We start from the raw sequence: 25,355 nt of genomic DNA, 5'->3' as shown, positions 1-25,355 counted from the left end.
AACACACACACACACACACACACACACAGGGGAGAGAGAGAGAGAGAGAGAAATTGAGAGAATCTGTGCGGCAAAAAAATCTCCTTTTCAGAATTTTTATTATTATTATTTATGAAAAATGTTACATATATAAATATATTCGATAATTTATCATTTCTGAGGATTGCGTGTTGTTCTGGAAAAGGCGCGTGGAGCTCGTAATATCCAATGCTATTAACAAAAAAACTCAAATAATCATACCCATAATAATTATAAGAATTATAATAATCAATAATAATAATAATAATAATAATAATAATAATAATCCATCCACCTGCATGAGTGAAGGATATCCATGTTGAGGATTTTGTTCTTTTTCTTAAAAAAGCAGTTGATAGAGTCTGGTGGAATATAAAAGCGTTGTGTAATCAAAGTGTGCTAGCAGTGTTTCTCATTCCTTCTCCTCTTCGCTCTTTATATCTGCCCGCGGTTCCTCGTCCTCCTCCGCGCCGCAGTGTGAGGTGTGTGTGTGCTGTGCTCCAGCAGAAAGCTGGTCTCCTTTCGGTCTTTTCGCCTCGGTGCAGTGTGTGTTACCCGCACTCGGAGTGTGCGCGCAGTCAGTGTTTTTCTGAGGGACGATGAAGCCCAGCGGCTGTGTGATGGGATACAACAGGAAGTGAGCTTTCCCTACGACAGGTGTTTGAGGAAAATCAGAAGCGAAGGGTTTGCGTTTGGGGCTGGACTCGGCCAGCAGGCTCTCCACGCTGAAGGGGTTGAGTTTGTGTAAGGGGGACGGTCGTGTGTAATCGGAGCCGGGGGACAGAGCCAGGTTCCGGGTGCGCGCGTCCGGGTCCGGGTCCGGGTCGGGGTCGGCGTGGTGGGCGCGGCCACTGGAGGTCGGGACGCTGCGCTGTGTGGACTCGTTGTCCGTGCTCTGAGACACGTCGCTGTCCGAGCCGGGCGTGTGAAGCAGCTCGGACGTCAAGAACTTGTTCTGAGATTTCAGCAACTTCCGCTCTTGCTTACGTTTCTTCTTCTCGAGGCGCTGCAGCTCGCGGCGCGCGATCTCTTCCGGGTCCATGGGCTCTCCGCTGCACGAGGTCGGGTGAGAGTTGTGCGCCGGTCTACCAGGGCCTTTCTTGGTGTTCTCCTTCTTCCTCCATTTGGCTCTCCGGTTTTGGAACCAGACCTACAACAATAAGAACATCGTGAACTTTCTGAAACACTGTGTGAATAAAATGTTACTAAGCAGTACCCTTCCCTGTCACTAGCATGGTACCTTTAAAGCTGAAAGTGTGCATGTTGTACCTGCGGTTAATAGGAGGTCTTATGTCCTTTTAGGTGCCACCTTTAAGCGTACTTTTAGTACTATGTCTCCAAGAGTGTATAAGCACATAAAAGGAACTTAACTTGACCCATGACCTGCGTTACTTTAATAACATTCTTCTGCTTTAAGGGGTCACCTTTAGTACTGTACCGTTCACTGTTAAAGCTTTGCTCTAAAAGCTAATTATGCTCCAATTATGTACCTTAACATGGTGACCGAGATCCCTATAGGTGCTAAAATATTCTAATAACGGATATGATATCAGACACTAATGATGGAAAAAGTGAACACTTTATGGTAGCGACAAGGTCAAGTAGAGCAGTTTGGTACCTTTAAAATATTATAACATTTGATTTTTTTTTTTTTTTTATCGGATTCTGGAGAATTGATGTGAAATTCACCCTGCATGCAATTAATCTGCTCTTAGAATTAAAGGGTACTAAACTGTACTCCAGGGCAGTAACCTTCAGGGAAATCTGCACAAAGTGTACCTTTACTCTACAAACTCGACCTGATTATGTACATTAATGTACTGTCTATCATCCAGGAGGGAGATGGCTAATATAAATTAAACAAGAGTACCATTTCAGAGGAAAGGAATGGGTACTGTTCAGTACTCTTAGATATTACTAGCAGTCTGAATGTTTTCCTTACAAAAAAACTTTAAGCTCTTATGCAAACACATCATTCATGTTTTCAGCCTGCAGCAGCAGATGCGTTCGCCTTCATTTCTCATTTAGTGTAATGGCTCACTCAAACACACACACACACACAGAGAAAGAGAGAAAGTGAGTTTCTGCTCACTGCCACTGGTGTTCATGACGAACACCACACTCACGACATTCATGAAGTGCAGATTTGGACTATAAAGCACACTGATCATCTAAAAGCAAACAGGAACTATCTGGAACCAAACTCAAGGCTTGATAAGATCACCATCTCACTAAAAGGAAGAATTTCATTTTATTCATCTCAAAAATCAACTACAGCATCATGGCAGCTCTAATCCACTCTCTGGGGGGGAGGGGTACTAACAGGACCTTACGGTACGGTGCCTTTAAACCTAAACCTAGACCTGTGTCTAGTTAACTTCCCTATACTTACAAACAAATGTACAAAAAAACAACAAATTCTCATCTTATTGACCCTCTACATCCAGGGCAAAATAATATTTTAGTCAAGTAAAAAAAATTAATATATAATAATAATAATAATAATTAGACCTGTGTGTGTGTGTGTGTGTGTGTGTGTAGGAAGAAGAGGAGTATCTGTAGTGTTTAGCTGTTATGCTTTATGAGGATATATAATTGGTTCCAACAATGCAAATAATATATTTGTTTTTCCAGGTGAATAGTTTAAATGTTTATTTATATAAAAAAGGGAAAAAACGAAAGAAAGAAAGAAAGAAAGTGATCCAAAATTACTTTTAGTTCCTGGAATTAGGATTTTATTTAAATTCCGGAAATAGGGGTATATTTAGAATTGTGTGTGTGTGTGTGTGTGTGTGTGTGTGTGTGTTTACGTAAATTTCCCCACAACAACAGTGGACATGTGTTTGATCTTTATATAAATGTATTATTAATATTTAGTTAGTTAGTTGTAAGTGCAGCTTTTGTGTGTTTTTTTTAATACTAAATATTTCTAGTATTTAAAATTGCGTGCGCGCGCGTCCAATGTGTGTGTGTGTGTGTGTGTGTGTGTGTGTGTTTCCAAAATAAAAATCTGTTAGAAATAGAAGCTTTTATACATTTTGCATGTCTACTCGAATCTCGCGCGACTTAAACACACACACACACACACACACAGGTCCGGAATAGCTCTAACTACTCCGTGTGACTGTAGAAGAGGAACATCATCATTTATCAGGTTGTTTACATGGCGGTTGTTTACCTGCACACGTGACTCGACCAGGTCGAGTCGGAGCGCGAGCGCCTCGCGCATGAACACGTCCGGGTAGTGGCTCTCGGTGAACGCCTTCTCCAACTCCTCGAGCTGCCAGCCGGTGAAGTTAGTGCGGGTCCTCCTCCGCTTACAGCCGGGACTGTCTTTATCCAGGTCTGCAGGGTCTGATCACACACACACACACACACACACACACACAGAGCAGGGGTAAAGTGTGTGTGATCATTATTGTTATTATTAACTCGAACTAGACGTGATGAAATGAATTGTCGGGGAATTTAAGTCTTTCTTTTATTGTCGGCTTCATTTATTTATATTTAATATTTATTGTTAGCGAATAAAATTAAAGTGTTGAATTCATTTCGAACAGAAGCGGGTTTTAGTGCTTTAATACTACATTTAAATAATAATAATAATAATAATAATTATTATTATTATTATTATTATTATTATTATTATTATACCGTATTTCCATTAAATAAAAGTTGATAGCTCTGTAATATTTTCCTGAAATTTCCTAAAAATTCATCATTCTGCTTTAATACATTTACACTAGAATAATAAATAGATATAGATAATGCACATTTATAATATCCTCTTAACACCTAATTGTCCTTATATTAGGACAGGAGATTTTCTGCCAACTTTATCGTCTATTGTACCATCTCAATATAAGCACTTTTAGGTATATCATTATTTCGCCAAATTTATTTCTGGTTAAATACATTCATTTATAAATGTATAGTTATCAGGTATGATTAAAGAGAAACACTCAGTACAAATTGTAATGTACACAACATTACAAGAGCTCGTATATACAACATTCCAATGAGTATATAGTTAATATAATTTGTTATATATATATATATATATAAAATATAAGACGATATATATATATATATATATATAATAGATTTAATAGATTAAATAAAAAAATAGATACGAGTCGCAAAAAATTAATGACAGATTTAAGAGCAGATTAATTACATTTCTGCAAAGTAAATATAAACTTTATTATTTAATAATAATAAATACAAAATAATGACACTAATAATAAGAATTAATAATTAATAATACGTCTAAAAAAGCTATGTTTATAAATGTATCCTCAAAAAATGCTTTAATAATTGTGATCTCTAAAGAATAAACCGCTCATAATAATAACAATAATAATTATTATTATAATAATAACAACAGTAATAATAATGTTGATGATGATGTTGATTGGGGTGTTGCTGTGACTCACCGGTGAGTTTGTACGCCTGGTTGTCGGTATTAACGGCGCACCCGGTCGCGAGCAGAGGGCTCGAGCTGACCACGGAGGCCGAACAGGACCCGTTTAATAATCCGTCTATGGAGAACGGAGCGACCGTCTGCATCTGGTGCCCGGTGAGGTCGTACACATGGCGGTGCTGCGGGTTCAGGTGGTACGGGAAACCGACACCGGGCATGCCGTACTGCGCGCGCGGGTGCTCGAGCATCCTGCTGTCCATCATCTCATCTCCTGAACAGTGTGTGTGAGAGAGAGAGATCGGGAGAAAGACATACACACACACACACACACACCGACTCAGAAACACGGTGAGTGGTGCACGAGCTCCCGTTAGTGTGCGCGCGGACACGGTGTACGGCTGAGCGCGCGCGGGTCTCACCTTCCTCATGAATAGAAAGAAATAATAAAGTGGGAGTGGAGAGTAAGGGGGGGGGCTGGGGCGGGGTGTGTGTGTGTGTGTGTGTGTGTTTCTCCTGTTCTCCAGAATGATGATCGAGGGGGCGGGATTTGGGGGCCAATGGGAAACGTTTATCCCAGGTGACGTCACACGGGCGGGTTAAGACGTTTTCCGCGTCCGCAGCTGATTTTACCTGACGTGCACCAACACACACACAAACACACACACACACACAGTCACAACATGATCCAGGTGAGGGGTGGGGAGTTATTAATTGATTTCTGTTTGTTTTTGTGTTTTGTTTGTTCCTATCCGAACACATCACTGCACTGGAGGAGGAAATGGTTTTTATTTTGTTCTTACAAAGCGAGTGACAAATTGGATCTGGTGGCAAAGTGAACTCTGTCCCCTGCTCTATAACACTCTATTCCAGCTGTCACTATACATTTACTCTTACACTCATTTCTGCACACACACACACACACACACCAGGCAGCTCACAAGTTGTGCTCGTGCACAGAAATCATTCTCACTGACACCAGACACCGGAAACACTTTTTACATTTAGAAACGCTTAATTTCCTCTCCAGCACCCCCCCCCTCACTTCCGTCCATGTCCAGAGACACCACTAGAGCTGTGGGGTTCTCTGTGGTTCTCTGTAGTGCCAAGGTTCTTTAGAAATCAAATTTAGATCATAATTAGTGTCTCTCTCTGTCTGTCTTTTACTCTCTCTCTCTCTCTCTCACACACACACACACACACACACACACTTCAGCACTAATCCTCTACAGATTTAGCTCATTTATGCCCAGATGCACTCATTCTGTCCACCAGCAAAACGAACTTCATTAAAAGGAATTAAGAAAAAAAATTAATAACAAGGTTGTTTTTTATGACGTCACATCTGAGGAATTATTGGTTATAAAGATGAAAGACGAGTGAAAGATTGACTGAATGTGTAAAATTTAAACAGATATTATTTTTGATTTTATACCACGTGGATCATCGCATCCTAAATGTAAACAATGTGCACACTTCCGGTTTGGGGAATATACATTTAGGACAGAAAACAAATCCTGATCTGTGGACTGTGCAAGTGTAAAGTGGGCATGCGCGGGTTTTTTTTTTTTTTTTTCAGTTTTTTTCATCTCCCTTTTTCAATCAAACCCCCAAAACACACACACACACACACACACCCATCTCCATTACCGGAAATTAATTCTGCTTTATTTATCCAATCTCTCTCTCTGCCAGGATGTTAATGCGAGTTGAACATTTCAGAGTGTGTGTGTGTGTGTGTGTGTGCTGACCCTCGGAGGCGCGTGCACCGGTGTGTTGTAATAACCTAAAGCTTTCGCCAGAAAGCCGCCATAATTGTTACCTTATTAGCATGCAAATTGTTTAATTAATATTATTATGAAGAAGCATATAATCCGCGCGTCACTTGACCTCTCAGTCTGTCGAGCTGGCCGCCTCTCTGCATTTCAATCTGTTCATCTCTCTCCTCAAACCCAGACTCAGCACACACACACACACACACACACATTGTTCAAATCACTTCATTCTGTTTCTGTCTTTTTTTATTTCCACTTCAACATCAAAAATCAGCTCTTACCCTCTTTTTGTTTGCTTTTTTGAAAGGTTTTTGAGTGCGCACGAGAGTCAGTCAGACACGAGCACACACACACACACACACACACACACACCTCTGAGCAATCAGCATTTTGACAATTTTGCAATCTGATAAAAAAAAAATATCTAAATAAATATAACAGTATGACATTCCGCCTAAAAGTGGGTTTTAAACCCAACTGCACGTGTTTATTATTATTATTATTAATGTGTGTGTGTGTGTGTGTGTGTGTGTTGCAGAAGGGGGGGCTGTTTTAGATCAGATTAATTCAGGCCTGTCGTTTAAACAGCTGATGAAAACAAGTCATATGTATTCACCCCCGGGGGACACAGGTGTGTGTGTGTGTGTGTGTGTGTGAATCTCTCTCTTTTATTAAATTTCGGCAAAAAGAAAAAAAAAAACCACGTGGCAGGTGCGAGCGTTTTCCTCTCCACTCAGTCGGTACTGAAACACCCCGGCGATATAAATCCCATTTATTATTATTTTTTTAATTAACGAGTTGATACGCAAGCGCGAGGGGTCTTAATTACTTAATTAACTTCATACGAGTTGATTATGAGCCTTCAAAAGCAGTCGATTTACAGATAATTAGAGAGTGAAGCGCAAATTAATTGCGAGAGGTGACTCAGTGCAGCGGCCTGTCTCTCTCTCCCTGTCTCTCTCTCCCTGTCTGTCTGTCTGTCTCTCTCCCCCTGTCTCCCTGTCTGTCTGTCTGTCTCCCTGTCTGTCTGTCTCTCTCCCGCTGTCTGTCTGTCTCTCTCCCCCTGTCTGTCTGTCTGTCTCTCTCCCCCTGTCTCCCTGTCTGTCTGTCTGTCTGTCTCTCTCCCTGTCTGTCTGTCTCTCTCCCGCTGTCTGTCTGTCTCTCTCCCCCTGTCTGTCTGTCTGTCTCTCTCCCCCTGTCTCTCTCTCTCCTCGTTTCCCTGTCTGTCTCTCTCCCTGTCTGTCTCTCTCCCTGTCTGTCTGTCTCTCCCCGTCTGTCTCTCTCCCTGTCTGTCTGTCTCTCCCCGTCTGTCTCTCTCTTCCTGTGTGTGTCTCTCTCTCCCCATCTGTCTGTCTGTCTCTCTCTCTGTCTGTCTGTCTCTCCCCGTCTGTCTCTCTCCCTGTCTGTCTGTCTCTCCCCGTCTGTCTCTCTCCCTGTGTGTGTCTCTCTCTCCCCATCTGTCTGTCTGTCTCTCTCTCTGTCTCTCTCCTTGTCTGTCTCCCTTCCTGCCTGTCTGTCTCTCTCCTCATCTGTCTGTCTGCCTCTCTCACTCACTCACTCGCTCCCTACCTCCCTCTCTCTCTCTTTCTTATGTTTGTTTCACTGAGGCAGAAATTTTAGATTAATTACAATTTCTTTAGAAAGTCAAATCCCTCAGATCCAGCTCAGCTAATCCACGTGCCATTAAAACTTTCTTTCCGCTAATTACAGCAGACAAACTAAAAGATATAAAAACAAAAAACCTTATCTCTCTCTGGCATGAAGTAGAAAATAATTTCTTTTTAAATTTTTTTAACATCAACTTCTTTTCAAAAAATATATTTATTTGGTGGTTTGGGAAATTTACTTATAAATTACAGAGAAAGTTTAATAATAATAATAATAATAATAATAACAATAATAATAATAACAATAATAATAATAATGAGACAGTAATGGTTGACATTAAGTTCTGGTTCTTTGCCTGTAAATTGGAAGTGGATGTGACTCACCTCACTCCTGCAGAAGAACATTCCTCTGAACACACTCCAGCCAGGTTGCTTTCAGGAACACCAGGTTTGCCCTCAGATTAACACTACATATTATTTCTCCTCCACACCATTCTCTCTCTCTCTCTCTCTCTCTCTCTCTCTTTCTCTCTCTCTCTCTCTCCATTTCATCAGAGAAGCACAAATCTTCAGCTCTAGCGCCACCCAGCGTCCAATACACGTCACCTCTCAAGCTGCAATTAAAGTATAATCCAATTTTCTAAAAGCATTTTTCCTTTAAACACTTTTAAAACCTGCATGAAATTAGATCAATTATGAAGATTTGGGGAATTTGGAGAAATTCTCTAGTTCATATTCACATCATACACTGCAATTAACAACTTGGAGCAAGTGATGGTATTATAAACCTAGACAACATTATGTAGTATTGTTAATATAAAATTAAAATATACTTAATCTAGGATTAGTAAGCCTATTTCTACACAATTTACGTTTTAAAACTGAATTATTTTATTTAATTGGCAAATAATTAGACTTCCTTGTAAGAAATACATTTTTAAAAATATCTGTTAATAGACTAGGGAAATGTAAAGCCTAAATATAGTCATTTATACCTAAATAAAAGCTAAACAATTTTGTATTTGATTGATTGTTATCTTATATTAAAAATTATGCATACATTGGATTAATATATATTTATTTCTATTTTCTAAAATATAATTTATTTTATGTATTTTATTTATTATTATTATTATTATTATTATTATTATTATTATAAAAAATGTTAATGCATTAAAAACAAAATAATAGAAAAGCAATTTTAATGTCATTTTGGACAGATTTTTATTATTTTGGGATTTTACTTGCACTCACACTGCCATCTTTAAAAAAATTGTAACTCTATTGCAGTTTGATTTATTCTTATATTGGACATAAAAACAAACCAATCAAGTAAAATCAACTAGTTCAGTTGACATTTGGATGAAGTGGAGGAAATAATATTACAATTTAATTTGTGACATCACTGGGCGTGGTCAGTTTATTGAGCCTAGAAGTTGAATTACTCACTAACTCAGTTGCTCTATAATGCAACGCAACTTGAGGTGGGACTCGAACCCTTGACCCTGGCTAACCACTATGTCACCCTGCCACCGTCCCAGAAATCTTTAGCCCTTAAAAATTTACATGGGCTTTGACAAGTTTTGTCTCCCTCAGATTATAAATCTGTTGTGATGTACTGTATATATTCTACACAATCATGATGCAGATATGTATATAAAATGCAATGATCTACTATAACAAAATATAATATGCTAAAATTTATATTTAAATCATATACATCTGTTTATAATCTAACCATTTTAAACAAGGTTTAGGTTTTACTGTGTGTGCTGTGTTTATACGATTTGAAAAGAAATCATTTAATCTAACAGCGTAGAGTTTAAACATTAATGTCGCCATTTGATGCTGCAAATCAGATTATTGTTTTAACAAAAAAACTAAACAAAAAAACCCACAAACCTAACAGCATGAATAGAAACAAAATTCAGCACTATACAAACACACACACACACACACACACAGAAATTACACAATACAAATCTACACCAGAACATTATGAATGTATGCTTGTCAATTAATTCAATAAAATAGATTGCTACTTAATTATAAAACATTTAAAATAGTGTTTATATAAAGGTTTAAAAACTTACATTTTATTTTTTTAAAAATTTGAAAAATTTACACTTTTAAAAATCATTAATGATAAATTTGAATTCATTTATTTTTTTGGTTAAAATTTGATTTTAAATAATGTTTTAAATGTGTCACTGAGGTTAAAAGTTGATAAGATTCTAAACTAATACAAAAAAACTGTCTAAATTGTCCCAAATCTAATTAAAATGTTTTTTTAGTCACATTTAAAAATGCGAGCAATGCTTGTTTAAGATACAGGGGAAAAAATCTATTAAAATCAGGAAAATTTTTGGGATTTTAGAAATGTATTGTGCAGGCAGGGTGCAAAATATTTAGTACTGTGTTTGTTTTTATTTAATTTTTATTTATTTGGATAATAACCTGCTGCGGAGTCCACCTCAAGGCCAGCTGTAAAACTGGGCAGATAGGGGGCAGTCACGAGCACCTTTAACCACAGCCTGAGAAGTTACTGTAAGTCAAATGAGTTCCTGTTTGACTTGTGTTAAAGCAGCTATAAACACTCGATCTCTCACCAGTCTCTCTTTATTCTCCCTCTATTCTTCTGTTACTGAGAAACCTAAAAAGAAGTGTAAACATCTCTGTCCTGAAGATGTGGGGAAGTTTCAGCTTTACTCCTGACTGTTACACACCGCTGACACTGGAGACTCCTTCCATGCATACTGCAGAAACATCTTACTTTTACAAATTTAGGCTAATTTAGTACTTTTATTTTCCACTAAAATGTAACCATATGAATGTTATCTGTTGAATTTGTCCTTTTCCTTTAATTTAATAAAAAGTATAAACGTGTAAAGGTTAAGGCGCTCTTTGTTACCCAATAACACCAAATCAATCTGACGTGCACCATGTGCCTCGTGTCATTGCGTAATCCCGCCCTGACATCAATCACTTTTGTGTTCACAGGGAGGTCTTTAACAGTTCAAATCCTTTTGTTCTCAGCACGGTTTTAATCTCAGCATCATTTGCACACTCGCGTTGTTCGCATATAGATAGACTCCAGACCTACAATTCAGAACAGGGCAGGGTGAGGGGAGGGGGGGGGGATGAGGGGGCTATTATTTTCGACCCACACAGCCATCTGCCATCTGCAGGAAACCCAAAACCCCAGAGACTCCAGGCTGGCCGCGCTGCAAACGAGCGAAGATGTTTTAATTAAAGCCATCTATGCTAGCTTCAGCGTCTTCACGAATCACGCTGAGAGAAACCTTACAGATCTCTTATTTAATTATCTGAGACAATACACTCTGAATACAAAGCGTTAGCGAAACAACGTCAGTGCTAGCTAGAGTGAGCTTTACTTCCGGTCAGCAGGGCATAAACAGCATAGATGATTCTTGTGAGTCATTTATTTAAACATTATATAATAATTTTCACTATTTCTTTTTCCATATTTGATTTTTGCATGGTTCATTTTAAAATGTTCTGTATTGACAAAATGATGATTTATAAAATTGATTTATTCCTTCAGATGAATATTTAAGTCACTTATTTTCAAATGTGTTTTTTTTTCAAATGTGTTTTTTTTTTTTTTTTGCTTTGTTTGTTTGCACAGATTATGCATTGAGACTTTTTATTTTAAATGTATAACTAATTTTTTAAATGTGATTCTTTTTTTTTTTTACATGTGATTCCTTTTGGATGATTCATGAATTATCACATGCTTTTGGATGATTCTTTTGGATGATTAATTTCTGTTCAAATGTAATTTTTTGGGGGGTGATTAATTCCTTTCTACATCAAATTCCTTTTAGATTATGTATTTCCTTTCACATGTGATTACGATGTGATTTTTTACCAGATGAGGAATCAGTAATTAAGCAGATTATTAGGGCCGTTTGGATGAAAAGTTCATTAACACATCAGTAAATGCGTGTAGAATGATCTTTTCCACTTCCTCATCACGCTTTAATGAGCTGATGTGTTGGTGTCACTCAGACGTGAGTGTTTAATTAAAACTCGTTTGTGTTGCTCGAGTTAATAAAGCACTGAGTGATCGGCTTCAGGGACCCCGCTCTCAGGGCGTGTTGTTTTTTTAATTATCTGGGGAATCTCTCTCTCTCTCTCTCTCTCTCTCTCTCCTAACTTCCCCTCCTTTCTCACTCCATCTGTCTCTCTCTTGTGTGTGTGTGTGTGTGTTAGTTCATTGTCCCTCACACGTTTATTGACAGGTTTTTTTTAATTCGGTGTCTCCGGGTCGTCCTCGAGCGGCGGGGCGTCCATCTCTTCCGCTCCATTTAGCTCAATAAAGCAGCAGTCTGGTTAAACAAAAGAGCTGCAATCTGATCCTCTCTCTCTCACACACACACACACACATACACACACACACAATCCTTTCAAGGACCTCATTTTGTTATAATTATTAATGCAGCTAATTAATGTGATACGTCACTACAAGTTAATTTACCCCTAGCCTAATCCAGTGTGTGTGTGTGTGTGTGTGTGTGTGTAGCAGTGTGACTAAAGTTAAACATTCCTGCTTTTCAAGGTTAAATTTTATATTTGTTCACATTATGTTAAAGTCTCATTCAGCTTTTTTCACACGGGTAAATGAACACAGGAATAAAACGTTTTGTCCCTGTTGGCCTTCCATAACATCTCAATTCTCTCATTAAGAAACTTGTACAGATCATTTATTCATCTTCTAGAAGAACACCCACAGTCTGCAAAACAGGATCAAATAAAACATACACACACACACACACACACACACATATGTACAGCTGGGAGGAGTTTGTTTATCTAGGAGGTTTCTGGGAGGTGAAATGAAACCAGAGAACCCTGAGAAAACTCACACAAATGCTGAGAACAAACTCTCTGAGCTGTGAATTATTATTATTATTATTATTATTATTATTATTATTATCATTTTTATATGTGGTCATGAAGTCATTTGAAAGACTGGTGTTGGCTTCACTGGACCCTCATTAGACCCCCTGCAGTTTACTTACAGAGCAAACAGGTCTGTGAATGATGCAGTCAACATGGGACTGCACTTCATCCTACAACATCTGGACGAACCAGGGACTTACTTCACTTTAGATTTTAATCCAATCATCTCCACATTGCTCCAGACCAAACTAACCCAGCTCTCTGTTCCTCGCTCGGTCTATCACCAGCTTTCTGACAGACAGGCAACAGCTAGTGAGACTGTTGGAGTTCATGTCCAACAGCCGCACCACCAGCACTGGCGCCCCTCAGGGGTGTGTTCTCTGCCCACTGCTCTTCTCCCTCTACACCAGCGACTGCATCTCTACAGTCAAGCTCCTTAAATTTGTGGACGACACTACAGTCTTCGGCCTCAACCAGGACGGTGATAAGTCTATATATAGAATGCAGGATGCCACAGGAGCTCCTCACACAGTTCCTGTGCAGTGGTTTGGCTCGGCTACAACAGCAGACACCAGGAGACCACAGAGTGGTTCGGACTGCTGAAAGGATTATCGGTGCTCCCCTGCCCACGCTGCAAGAACTGTAGATAACTGTAGAAGAAAAGGGCTCAGAACATCACTTTGGACTTCTCACACCCAAGCCACCTTCTCTACTCAACTACTGCCGTCTGGTCGGCGCTACAGGGCAGAAGTCAGGCAGAAGAACAGTTAAATGTTCTTCACACTGTGCAATAAAAATGTGTTTGATATTATTATGTGCAATAGTCGCAATATTGTGCAATACCACTGATGTTTTTTTAACAGTTCCCCAAATCCTATTCCATTTCTTGTAATAGTTTTTTTTTTTTTTTTCCTGTTGTCGTTTTCTTGTTTAATGTTGTTGTTGTTGTTGTTGTTGTCTCTGGAAGCTTCAGTCACCAAAACAAATTCCTTCCCTCCTATCATTATTATTATTATTATCATCATTATTATTATTATTATCATCATCATCTGTCCTCTGCTGCCCTCTGCTGGAGGAAACTTGAAAAGCAGTTTAGAATGTTATATTCAAATGTTGATGACGTCATGGCCGGAGTTCTCGCTGATTAATTGGCTGTGTATTCGTTTTAAGTGCGCGCAGGTGTCCGGGTGTGTGTGTGGTGTGTGTGTGTGTGTGTGCCATGGCCACGCCGCGCAGGATTCAGCTCATTCCTCTGAGCCCGGGGTTAGGTAACCCCCCTTCCGCCCCCCCAGGTGCCCCCCCTGCTGCCCCCCGCCCCCAGGCTGAGGGTGCCAGTCTGTGTGTCCGGCTGGACCTGGTGCTGTTCGACCCGGACGACGAGCGCTGTGCTGAGTTCCACTACCCCGAGCTCACTGCGGTAATCACACACACACACACACACACACACATCCGTCTGCGTGCTGCACTGACTCTTCATCATCATCATCCTCACCCTGTGTTTTCTGTCCCACTTTAAAGGTCCGGTGTGATGAGTCCGTGCGCGCGCTGCTGGAGGAGGAGGAGGAGGAGCTTCAGGTCCACAAGAGATCAGTGAGTTTATAATAATAATAATAATAATAAATAAATAAAATACATTTCCTAAAACTTTTATTCTAAACATTGGGGAAAAGCCCCACTCAGACCCCCCCCCCCCCCCTCACGTGGGTTTTCCAGACGTCAATCACGTCACCTTGTAGACTTTACCACGTGTAGTGTTTGTTCTTTACACGTGATTTAGTTCATTTCCAAACAAGTCCTTATTTTAGATTTTTTTTTTTCTTAAATTTTAAATTCTATTTCTATTTTTCTTAATTGTTACTCAATGTACAATTTGTATAATTTCTTAGCATTTATTTACTTTCACAATTTTGCTCTATTTATTTATTTATTTATTTATCTGTCCTCCTCTCTGTCCATCTCCCTATTAGTTTCTCTGCCTGTGAATTTTTCTTATTTCCTGTTAAACATTTTGTCTGTTTGTCTTCAACATCAGCACTATGTCATAATGACTGTGATGTCATAATGACTGTGATGTCATAATGACTGTGATGTCATCGCCTGGCTATAACGGTGTTGAAGTCTCATCATGCAATTGTCCATGTGACAGGGCTCCCTTGTTCTTCTAAGGATTATTATTATTATTATTATTATTATTATTGGTGCTGATGTCATCGTCGTCCTGATCTCGTCATACAGTGTGCGCCAGGCTAGGGTTAGGGCATGATGACATCAAACGATGATGTCACAGCTATTACCGTAGTGTGTGACGGGCCCTCTTGTTCTATAAAGATAATTTTTTCCAGCACCTGGGGCTTTTGGGGGTGTTAACATGCTCAACATGTCATAAAAATCAGCACACGGGTTGGACCCTGCTGCCACTAAGATGCCTGAGCATCACATTACATCACATTGAGTGACATCACATTGAGGTCTTAACATGCTCAAAAGTCACACGAGTTGTATGTTGACTGAGTGGGCGGTGATGGTTTGGTGCTTGGGCGCGCTTATTATTTCTTGCAATTATATTTATTTATCTCTGTATCAATCTGTATATATCCCTCTATGAATGTCTTTCTTTATATCTATCTCTCCCTATTAATTAATCTATGAATTTCTGTATCTATTTCTGTTTCAACTGTATATCTCTCTATGAATTGGTTTCTCTTTGTTTATCCAGCAGTCAGTCTATTTGTCTATGTCTCTCTATCTGTCTCCAAATGATCATTTTGTTTTTCTGTCCTTATATCTCCATGAATCTCTCAGTTAATCCAACTATTATCTTTCTCTCTCTCTCTTTTTCTCTCTGTCTGAGTGTCTGTATTTCTCTCCATCTCCCGGTCTGCCTGAGTCACTGGTGCACTCACACATCACCTTATAAACATGTGTCATAAACATCGTAAATACTTTCAACAAATTCACTAATCAGAGAGTTGTTGTTTCTGGATGATGTCATTCTTCTACTTATGAATATATAGTGTAACTGTGGCAGGGACGCACAACGGCGCCCCCTGTCTGTGGACACGTGGCACCCACAACGGAATCCTGTAATTCCTCCATGATGGACGCTTTAAAGGAGAGAACTTGTATCTAAACCGTGTGTCTGTTGGTTTTCAGGGCGGAGCTCCTGGACAGAGGAGAGACAGAGTGCAGGATTTGGTGGACATGGGCTACGGCTACGATGACGACGACTCCTTTATCGATAACTCGGAGGCTGTGAGTCGAAACACTTCAGAGTTTAGTTTATAATCAAACTGAAAGTCCTGAGATCTGAGTGTAGTGACACATTTGTCCCCGTGTCCTTAATGTCCTCCCTGAGACACAGGTGTTTGTGTGTTGTGGTGATGTCACAGGCTGCTGCTGTTTTTTTACAGAATGGTGTTTAAAAGGTGAAAAACCTCCAACCCTGTTGATTAAGGCCAGTTATTACTATCAGTAGACACAAACGTTCTCTTTTATCTTTATTTGATCAAGTGATTATTAAACAGTGGCTTTCACAAAATTCTCTTTTTAAATAAGGAAAAAACGAGTAGCCTATATACTGCCCGCTGGAAATGCGTGAGCACCGTCCTTTTAGTTCAAATTTATGTTTTATCTGTTTATTTTTTTTGTCTGTCAATTTTATGTTTTATTCCTTTTTTTTTTAACCTTGTAAACCTTGAGCAACTGTTCATTGTGGTTATATAAATATTTGATTTGATTTGAAAGGCCAGGTTTTGCTCGTTTCTAGCCACGTTTGTCCCCTTTGTGTAAAAGTACGATGAGCTGGTTCCCGCCTGTCTTACGACCAAGTACGGAGGCTTTTACATCAACGTGGGGACTCTTCAGTTTCGCCAGGCCGCGGGGGACGAGAACGAGACTGATGACTTCGAGGAGGAAGTTAAGCCTAAGGTCTCTGGGTTCCTTATTCATTTCTGCTGATTTGTATAAAGCTGTATATTAATCTTAATTAATTTAGCTTAAACCCATTTATAAATGTTCTTTTGAAGAAACGAAAATTGAAAGAAGGAGGCATGGTGAAGATGAACAAGAAGAAGAAGAGAAAAGAGGATGTTTGGTCTAAAGCAGAAAACATCAAACACAGGTTCTCGTAATTGTTTAAAAAATAAGATTTTTAAATGATTGTCCAGTTTGTGTTTTTAGTGTTTAATTACAAAGCATGTGATTTTAATAGTTTAAAGCTCTTGTTTTTCTTAAGTTTAATAAAGTTCTCCCAGGAGGTTCTGAATCGTTTGGGATTGTTCTGCAGGGTAGGTGCAGGCGATAAGAAGAAGAAGGCGAGTAAGCAGCAGCAGCAGCAGAACCTCGATGGCATGTTGAGGAAATTCCACAAGGAGAAACTTCAGGAGCTCCAGCTGCTCAAATCTCAGCATGACTCGAGCGAGCAGGTCGACTCGGGTTCAGCTGATGAACTTCACCAAGCAGTGGAGGAGCAGGGTGAGATCCTGACTAACGATCAGAGCCAGAAGAACCAGGGAACTCTAGCTGAGACACTTCAGGCTTCACGTCCTGATGGTTTGTCTCCTGCACCGGAGAGGAGCCTACAGGAACTTGCACAGGTATTGTTAAGAGGCTTTAGCCTGAGAGGATGGATCTGCCGAGCGATAAACACTTCAGCTCTTCAGGAATAAAAACCTGACTTGTGAGTCTAAATAACCATTTGCTAGCTCAAGGTTAATACGTCCAGCGAGTTACAGTAGATGTCTGGTCCGTTCACTCCGGCAGTACTTTTTAAACTAAACAAAAACCACAGACGAGCCAATGGAAGCGTGACTTGACCCCTTAACCAAGATGAAAAGCTGATCTCCAACGTCCTCTTTTAAACCCTTTCTTGTTGTTCCCTGTTTAGGATGATCAGCTGGCGGTTCTGATCCGGAGACTGGAGGAGACGGTGCTCCGGGTCATGCCCGAGCAGATTGACCGCTTCAACAGTCACTGCCAAGCTCACTCAGAGGCCAGAGCCGCCAAGTACGCTCCTGAAACCTTCCACCATGGACGCATTCGTGCGTGTGGAGAAATGATAGAACTGGAATATAGTTGGAGTGTTAGGAATCCTAGAGTTTCAGAACCGGCTCAGTTAAAAAGACTAGAACTATTACGACAATTTTTTTTATTTGTTTTTGCAATTCTAGCTTAAGAGATTTGAGACCATCATCCAGGGGTTTGGAATCATTTGGAGTTAGTGTAAGCGAGTGTGATCTGTGTTTAGACTGGAAGCTGTGAAAGAAAAGCGAGAAGGATCCGATGAGGACGAGGACGACTCGAGCGGGAAACGAGTTTTTGGACCGCGTAAGAGATTCAGGTGGAACGAGGAGATCAGGTGTGACGCTAGATTGCGATTAAATGTTAAAATGATTTTAAATGCAGAGTTGCTGATGTGTGGAGATGTTTCTCCTCCAGGGAGTTGGTGTGTGATGTAGTGAAGCTGAAGATGAGTCGCTTTGAGCTCGAGGCTGCTGGTGATCAGAGTTTAGAGGACTATTTGAAGAGCTTTTTGGAGGCGAGTGTAAAGACGCTGTGGCCTAGAGGATGGATGCAGTCCAGGTGAAGCCCTTAACAAGTTCTACATCTGATCACGTCTCTGATACACATCATCAGCTCTAAACCCTGGTGCTAAACATCTCTGTTCTTTAGGTTTACAAGTGAAATGTTTTTTAAACTAAATCACTATGGACACGCGTCCACCTGCTGATGAACATGTTTCTGAGGAATCCCTCAAGCTCCTCCTTCTTCAGATCTACAGCAGATGTTTTTATTTCTCTCCATTCCTCTAACACATCTGTCCTGCGTTACAGAATCTTACTGATCGAGAGTCGAAGAGTTCACGCTCACGTCACGGGCATAGTGTAAGTTACGAAGTGCAAAAGCTAGCGATATGCTAAACAGAATTATTCGGAATAACCCTGTGCTGTTTGTCTGCAGGGCGAGGAAGAAGTCCATGACCGTCCCAAGATCTGAAAAGGTAAGTGTTGTAACGCGCCGTGGGTGTAACGTGCGGACGTGGTCAATACCCTTTAAACTCTAATGGATCATCTTCAGTAAGAGCTCTGTCCTGATCAGGGTCGCCGAGGAGCCGGAGTCTGTCCTGGGAACACTGGGAGCAAGGTGACACCACATGACCTCACATACACAACCAGCGGTCACGTACAAATCCTCATGCAGACTTTAGGTGCGTTCCAAACGGCCTGAAGTCTCCTGCGGAGTACACTTCACAGGGTGATCAGCCATGTTAAGGGAACTGCGAACGGTGTAGGGAACGAGTGAACAACAGGTCTTCACTTCACCGGAAAAGGGAATGAAACGCAGCCATCAACTCGAGCACGGGATCGGACCTGGAGCCCTTCAGAGGGTCGATGTGGTGCGCCAATTCGCCAAATGTTCTGCCTTTACACTTGACTAGCGTGTAAAGTTGTACTCAGTTTAAGTTTTTACAGTGTACGAGACGGGGTAGTGTGAGCACAAAGACAGGAACGAGAGCGTTCCATCATTTAATTCCTGACCGATGATGATGATGGACTGTGTTGCTACAAATCGATCCCTCTCAACTGTTCACTTTATCTGATCCTTCCTTCCTTTTGTCTTCCCTCGTTCACAGTTTGATGAAAGTGTAGATGTTCAGATGGGTCCCGTGAACAAGGCACATGCTGGAGTAAAGTGTATGTACCGCGCTTTCCCTCATCACATCATGCTAACTTGCATTAATGACACTGAGTTTGCATGAATGTCGACTCTTTCAGCCCAGAAGATTCCTTCCGGCGCTGGGGGCGTGTCCGTTCTGAAGTCACTTCCTGCTGGTGAAGGGAAACCCCAGATGGCCCCGGGTGTTGAGCGGGACGGCTACCTTTGCAGCGCGCCCTTTAATCTGGCGGTGGTGAGCGTTTAAGATTTATTAAAATAAGATTTTCTGCTTTTTTATAAAATTCTGAAATGCGTTTTGGTGAAACTGACCAGCAGGGGGCAGCAGGATCGGAATTACTTTACACATGAGAAGTAAAATCTTTTTTTCTTTTTGACGCATCTAATAGCTTTTAATAGCAAATTTATATATTTTAAGAATCTGTAGGCGCTAGCGATCAGGTGTAATCAAACGCCAAAATGTAAAAATGCCTGATGACGGTTGGATTTTTCTCCAAAGGCAGCGATGGAGGGTTCATGTGGAGATCCAGATCTTCCCACTCCATCTCTCTCCCACCAGACGTCTCGTCCCAGCGCTCCGGAATCGGCAGTGCTCACGACCCTAACCCCCCAGCACGCTTTCCCCTTCCCCGCTCTTCCAGCTGGTCAAACCGAGATCTGCAAAACCTCTGTTCTCACGGGCGCAGCTCCTGGAACGTTCCAGTACGGTCTCTCACACGGTGAGTTCCTGCAACCTGACACTACAGTAAAGGAAAGCTCCGCCCACAGTGGACATGGTGAACTTTAATAACCTTACATTACCCACAATGCAGTTTGTCTCTGCCTAAAGAGAGCGTGACGTGGCGGAGCTTTAGTGCTTACATGCTCTCTTACAGAAATAACACGAGCACCAAATAATAATAATAATAATAATAATCATAACCAGAGTCACTGAGGACTCGATGAATATTTAAAAATAATCATGTTTAATTGTGGAGATTTAAAGTCTGTGCACATTATTGCTTAAATATTTCTAATTTATGGCATATTTAATTTTTTTTTCCTCCAGACGGAAGTCAGATTCGCGCAGGAGGAGCGAACGCTCAGAGGAAACTGCAGTAAAGCAGAGGAACGGAGAAGAACCTGCAGACCACAGCGCAAACCTAAAGAGGAGAAAATCTATTTCTATTTAACTAAAATCTAAAATGTACCACGTTTATTTATACAAAATTAATAAAATCATCACACAGAATTGAGTTTAAATTAAGTATTACTTGCTTTTGGGGTTTGAAAAGCTGTAATTAGACCTTTTGTTGTTTTGCTGATCATCTGAAATAAATCGTATCTTTGTTGCAAAAGAAATATTTTTTTTGCCTGAATTCCAAATTGTTAAAAAAAAAAAAAAACGTAAAACCCTCTCACTCACCCTGACTGTGTGATCTGTTACTTTCTGAAGAAAAATCTTTCATCGCTGCTGGAGCTTCCAGACGGAGGACGAGGAGTGTGAAGGACTTCAGGGAACGTTTTTGTATGCACACACGTAATTATTCTGGCTAAGTTTTGAGATTTGAACATGACCGATCTGGTCCCTTTCGCTGTATGTCCTCACTCAGACGCCTTAAACCAGTGGTTCTCAAACATTTTCTGTCGTTCCCCACTTAAGGCGGTGGGCGAATTTTCAAGCTCCACTTGTCAACAAAATGATAACAAAAACGGCCAAGTGTACTATTTATTGAAAAATCAATTTCTAAACCAGTAAGATCAAATAACACCAAGTTCAAAACAGATAAAATACATGTGCAATTGTTATAACAGGCTTACTTTGTCACTTATCTAGAGCTTTCCTTCAAAGAGGTCGAGTGGCTTATTAACGTGACTGGGGTGTGTTGTCTCTAAGTGTCTTCCTACTTTGTCTCATGCTGTCTGCTGCCAGCGGTTTAAGACACAAAACACACACGTGTCTCTCCTCTGCCCCACCATCACCACCATGAATCCAAGCGCAACATACAGTAGGCTTCATCATGTTTTCCTTACGGCTGGATTTTTGGTTGATTGGGCTGATAGTGCTGAATCACCTGCTTTTTTGTGGTCCATGTAACAAATCTATTGATGTTATTATGCTCACTACATACAGTACGCTACTGTGTTATGGTCTAAAATGCCCCCGACCTAGGCCACGGATTGCCCACCTAAATTCATAGGTTTATGGTTTACAAATTATAACAAATTAATTTAATTATAAGGTAAGCAATATAAAAAAAAAGGTTGTATAGGGGGATTAATTTGTACATTAATTATATATTTTTTCATATACAACATGTATATTTTTATATTGCTTACTTTATAATAAAAATCATTTCCTGTAATTTTTCACCACAAACAATATTTATTTAGTGTAATTTGTGATAAATAATTTGTGATAAATAATTTGTTATTTGTACATTGACAAACCCCTGCAAAATAAATGTGCCATAAAATAATCATTTTTGGGGATTTGTAGTAATCGTCTCGACGGCTGTCACGTGCCTAGGGTTAATTATAATAGTAATAATATATTCGATAATAATAAACCTTTGAATGTATGTCCTATAATATTTGATAAAGATTATGTGTGTGTGTGGGGGGGGTTAGCAATCCGTGGCAGGGGGGCATTTTAGCGCATAACACCTGTTTGTGTACGCGGTAAAGTTAGTGATTCGCATCTCCGAATTCAATAGCTGCGTAAATAAACCCGCAAATAAGATACCCAGATATAAGTCCTCTCTACATTGTGTTTAAGCTACATCCACCTTAAACTATACATGTTTAAAAGCATAAACACCATTATTCTCTACGGCACAATGAATGATTTAGGGATCATCGCAAAATGCCGCACAGCAACAAAAAGCGTAGAACGATCTTGATCTTCCCTTCTGTTCAGCGCCTGAAGGATCAAAAAGTAACTTTGTTACCGCACTGGAAACTAGAAACGCCAGACTAGTACTGCCTGATAAAATATTAATGTTTAACAAAAATACATAAACATCAGCATACACATTGGAATAAATGAAATGACATAATACCGAATGTTTCCTTATATATTGTTCCTCTGCAATTAACATGCCGACGTTAAACCGTTATTGTTGCACTGTGGTTCCACTTTTTCTCTGATGTTATTTTAATTTACTTGTATTAATGATCCATTTCTTTGTGTGTGATTGTTTAGTTTCGAGTGTCCGATCTTTATTGTCAATAAAGAAAAGCATGAATTAGAACAGGTACTTTCCTATTATTTTACACTAATTCCCTCCCGTTCATTGCGCCCCAACGGTCATGTCTGTATTCACCACTAGTGGGGCGCCACACACTTTGAGAACCACGGGCTTAAACCCTGGCATTAGAATTGGCTATTGATGGTCTGGAGACAGATTCTTAAAAGGCGAGCGTGCACTCTTCCACTGTGAAGACTGTCACTTCGTGTCAGGGTCGTACCACACACCCAAGTTTGGTCACCGGTAACGATCCTCGACGTGAAGGACGGATCATCCATGACTTACTGACGGAGATCTTGGCAGACTTGGACTTGATGTTCTTTCTGTTTTTAAGTCTGGGGACGAACTCAACATGTTCACATCCTACGTGAGGATCACCTGGACTGTTCAGACACACCGACAGCATGTTGGCAGCAATGTTGTAGATTGTTCTCTGGCGGTCATCACGCAGGTTCCTGAAAGGTTTCGGAGGTTGACTCACTGCAGCATGGCTTTGAACTTGCAGGATCATGTCAAGCGTCTCTGTGGGGGATTGGTCCAGTTTCACACAGAATTTCATCTTCTCTCTTTGTTCTAACTTGCTGTGTATGATGAAATAGCAGACGTGGTAATGCGCGTGGTCAGAATAGCAGCAGTCTCACAGCTCCTGATGTACAGGATGTCTTTTGGCACACTGACTTATGAAGGGCGGGGCTCCCTGTGACTGTGTGCAGCCTGGTGCTGCCCCCTGTTGGTGTGTTACAAAGCTAGCCTCTAAACTTTGATAACCCCTCGTATAAATATGTTTAATAAGAAATTAAAATGCTTTATAGATTGTGCTGTGTTTAACAGGTACGACGGCCTGGAAGTGCGAAATAGTTTAATAAACTGATCTGAAAACAGCAAAACAAAAACAATCTAAACAGCGTCACGTATGTGTTGGTTGTGATGTCTGGTTTTCATCATGGTACTTAATTAAGCTTTCTGGTTTACTTCTTAAACGTGTTTTTCCCACTATAGTGAATTTATATGTTTTGTCATTGATGTGCTGCAGGGTTTTATGTTACTCTGGTTTGATTGATTGCTATGCAGGCACATTTTGGCCTTATTTGAATTGTTGGAATTTAATACAGATAGAGGGTGACGTTTTCTGAGACACCTAAACACCAGCACTAAAGACCTGTGTCCCAAAAACATTCTGGACTCAGAGTTGAATTTTCCCAGCTGTGGTTTTGCAAATGTTAAAAAAATCAGATTAGTGCTGGGGCGGGACGGTGGTGTAGTGGTTAGCACTGTCGCCTTGCACCTCCAGGGTCCGGGTTCGATTCCCGGCCAGGCTCGATTCCCGTCTCTGTGTGCATGGAGTTTGCATGTTCTCCCCTTTCCTCCGGGTACTCCGGTTTCCTCCAACAGTTCAAAGATATTTAAGTTAGGCTAGTTGGCATTCCTAAATTCTCCGTAGTGTGTCAATGGGTGTGTGTGTGCCTTGTGGTGGATTGGCACACTGTCCAGGGTCCCCGCCTCGTGCCCTAAGTTTCCTGGGATAGGCTCCGCCCCCGTGACCATGAATACAGGGTAAATCGGTATAGACGATGAGTGAGTGAGATTAGTGCTGGGTCCTGTGCACTTCAGTAACTGTCTGGTTTGGCTTGTTTTATTTCTCCCAAGCAGTCCACCTCATGAACAGTTGAATGTTCTCCTCATAGTGCAATATTATGTGTGCAATACCACTGATATTTATTTGACTCAAACAAATTCCTTGTACGTGCAGTCGTACCTGACAATAAAGTTCATTCTGATGGATTTTATTCCATCACTCTATTTTATTCTGACAGTCGTTAGGGTAATAATGCTTTATAACACTTCATGAGGGATACCTTGCCTTCGCTCGTGCTCCTGAGGGAACATTCGATTTTATTTATCACGTTATGACTCTTAATAATCATTACAGCGGCGTCATAATGAACAGCTGCATGTGTGTTAGTCATAAGGTTTATGAGCTCCTTCTGAGATGTTACTGTATAAATGTGTGTGAGGATATTTACATTAACACAGAGGTTGAGGAACACACACACACACACACAGAGGGATTTACAGCCGTGTTCCTGCGCTGGTGTTTATCAGAGTTACAGAGGCTGAGATTTCACAGAGAACTCTTTACATCTCTTTTACATCAGGGATGGACAGGCAAATCCCAGCCCCGCCCATTTCTCAACACACACACACACACACACACACAGGTACAAAACCGAGTAATTTGAGTAACAAAACAGGTCTGAGTCTTCTACAATCAGAGAACACCAGAGTAAATCGCCCCTACACACTCACACACACTCACACACTCTACAGGAGCGGAATTACAACAACAAGATCCTTCATCATCACTGATAATCTCATCACATCGAGGTAAGAATCATCACTCACTTATACTCACATATAATGCTAAAGTCTGCTGGGGGCGGATTCGGGTAGGGGGGGGCGGGTGGAGGGCAGGGGGGTGTTCAGATTTAATCTTTATATTATACACACACATCTAAAACATGAGCTTTAGCACCCAAGAGTAGTTCAGATTAATCAACTATACTCAATGACTTATTCAGACTATTAAAGAAACAGGTTAGGTTCAAGGTTAAAGGATCGTTTAACATAATTTAAATCTTTTATTATATACAAACACTCAGACTTCTGCAAATACAAAAAAAACCTTAAACAGGAAAAAAAATCTCAG

General features: G+C 40.4%; 3 protein-coding genes across 3 annotated transcripts in view; 2 read left to right on the top strand and 1 right to left on the bottom strand.

Annotated features, from left to right (window-relative positions):
• Positions 1 to 314: 314 nt before the first annotated feature.
• On the bottom strand, positions 315 to 4,826 carry uncx4.1 (Unc4.1 homeobox (C. elegans)). The gene is made up of 3 exons (XM_053476603.1): positions 4,455 to 4,826; positions 3,197 to 3,372; positions 315 to 1,168 (listed from the first exon to the last, which is right to left on the bottom strand). Exons 1-3 carry the CDS (start codon positions 4,702 to 4,704, stop codon positions 431 to 433), a joined length of 1,164 nt encoding a protein of 387 aa, XP_053332578.1. The 5' UTR covers positions 4,705 to 4,826; the 3' UTR covers positions 315 to 430.
• Positions 4,827 to 13,965: 9,139 nt separating this feature from the next.
• On the top strand, positions 13,966 to 20,649 carry ubn1 (ubinuclein 1). Its single transcript, XM_053476798.1, has 16 exons — positions 13,966 to 14,163; positions 14,265 to 14,336; positions 15,900 to 15,998; positions 16,539 to 16,673; positions 16,772 to 16,866; positions 17,032 to 17,341; positions 17,632 to 17,750; positions 17,992 to 18,102; positions 18,183 to 18,326; positions 18,578 to 18,628; positions 18,705 to 18,744; positions 18,843 to 18,887; positions 19,378 to 19,438; positions 19,520 to 19,653; positions 19,918 to 20,137; positions 20,467 to 20,649. The coding sequence occupies exons 1-16, from the start codon at positions 13,966 to 13,968 to the stop codon at positions 20,517 to 20,519; spliced, it is 1,887 nt and encodes a 628-aa protein (XP_053332773.1). The 3' UTR covers positions 20,520 to 20,649.
• Positions 20,650 to 24,922: 4,273 nt separating this feature from the next.
• Positions 24,923 to 25,355, top strand: part of gng13a (guanine nucleotide binding protein (G protein), gamma 13a) — a 1,143-nt gene continuing 710 nt past the window's right edge. The window contains exon 1 of the mRNA XM_053476608.1: positions 24,923 to 25,033. The gene's annotated coding sequence lies outside the window, so the exon portion shown is untranslated. The remainder of the gene's footprint in view (positions 25,034 to 25,355) is intronic.

This window comes from Clarias gariepinus, chromosome 18 (genome assembly GCF_024256425.1).
Source record: "Clarias gariepinus isolate MV-2021 ecotype Netherlands chromosome 18, CGAR_prim_01v2, whole genome shotgun sequence".
Taxonomy (NCBI): Eukaryota; Metazoa; Chordata; class Actinopteri; order Siluriformes; family Clariidae; genus Clarias; species Clarias gariepinus.
Note: the sequence above shows the minus strand (reverse complement) of the source record. Positions and strands in the feature narration are given on the sequence as shown.

Coding starts and splice junctions, on each gene's coding strand:
- ubn1 (XM_053476798.1), top strand. CDS start 13,966: ATGGCCACGCCGCGCAGGATTCAGCTCATTCCTCTGAGCCCGGGGTTA. Junction 14,337..15,899: donor TTCAGGTCCACAAGAGATCA/GTGAGTTTATAA, acceptor GTTGGTTTTCAG/GGCGGAGCTCCTGGACAGAG. Junction 18,629..18,704: donor GCTCACGTCACGGGCATAGT/GTAAGTTACGAA, acceptor GTTTGTCTGCAG/GGCGAGGAAGAAGTCCATGA.
- uncx4.1 (XM_053476603.1), bottom strand. CDS start 4,704: ATGATGGACAGCAGGATGCTCGAGCACCCGCGCGCGCAGTACGGCATG. Junction 3,373..4,454: donor CCAGGCGTACAAACTCACCG/GTGAGTCACAGC, acceptor GTGTGTGATCAG/ACCCTGCAGACCTGGATAAA. Junction 1,169..3,196: donor TGGTCGAGTCACGTGTGCAG/GTAAACAACCGC, acceptor TTATTGTTGTAG/GTCTGGTTCCAAAACCGGAG.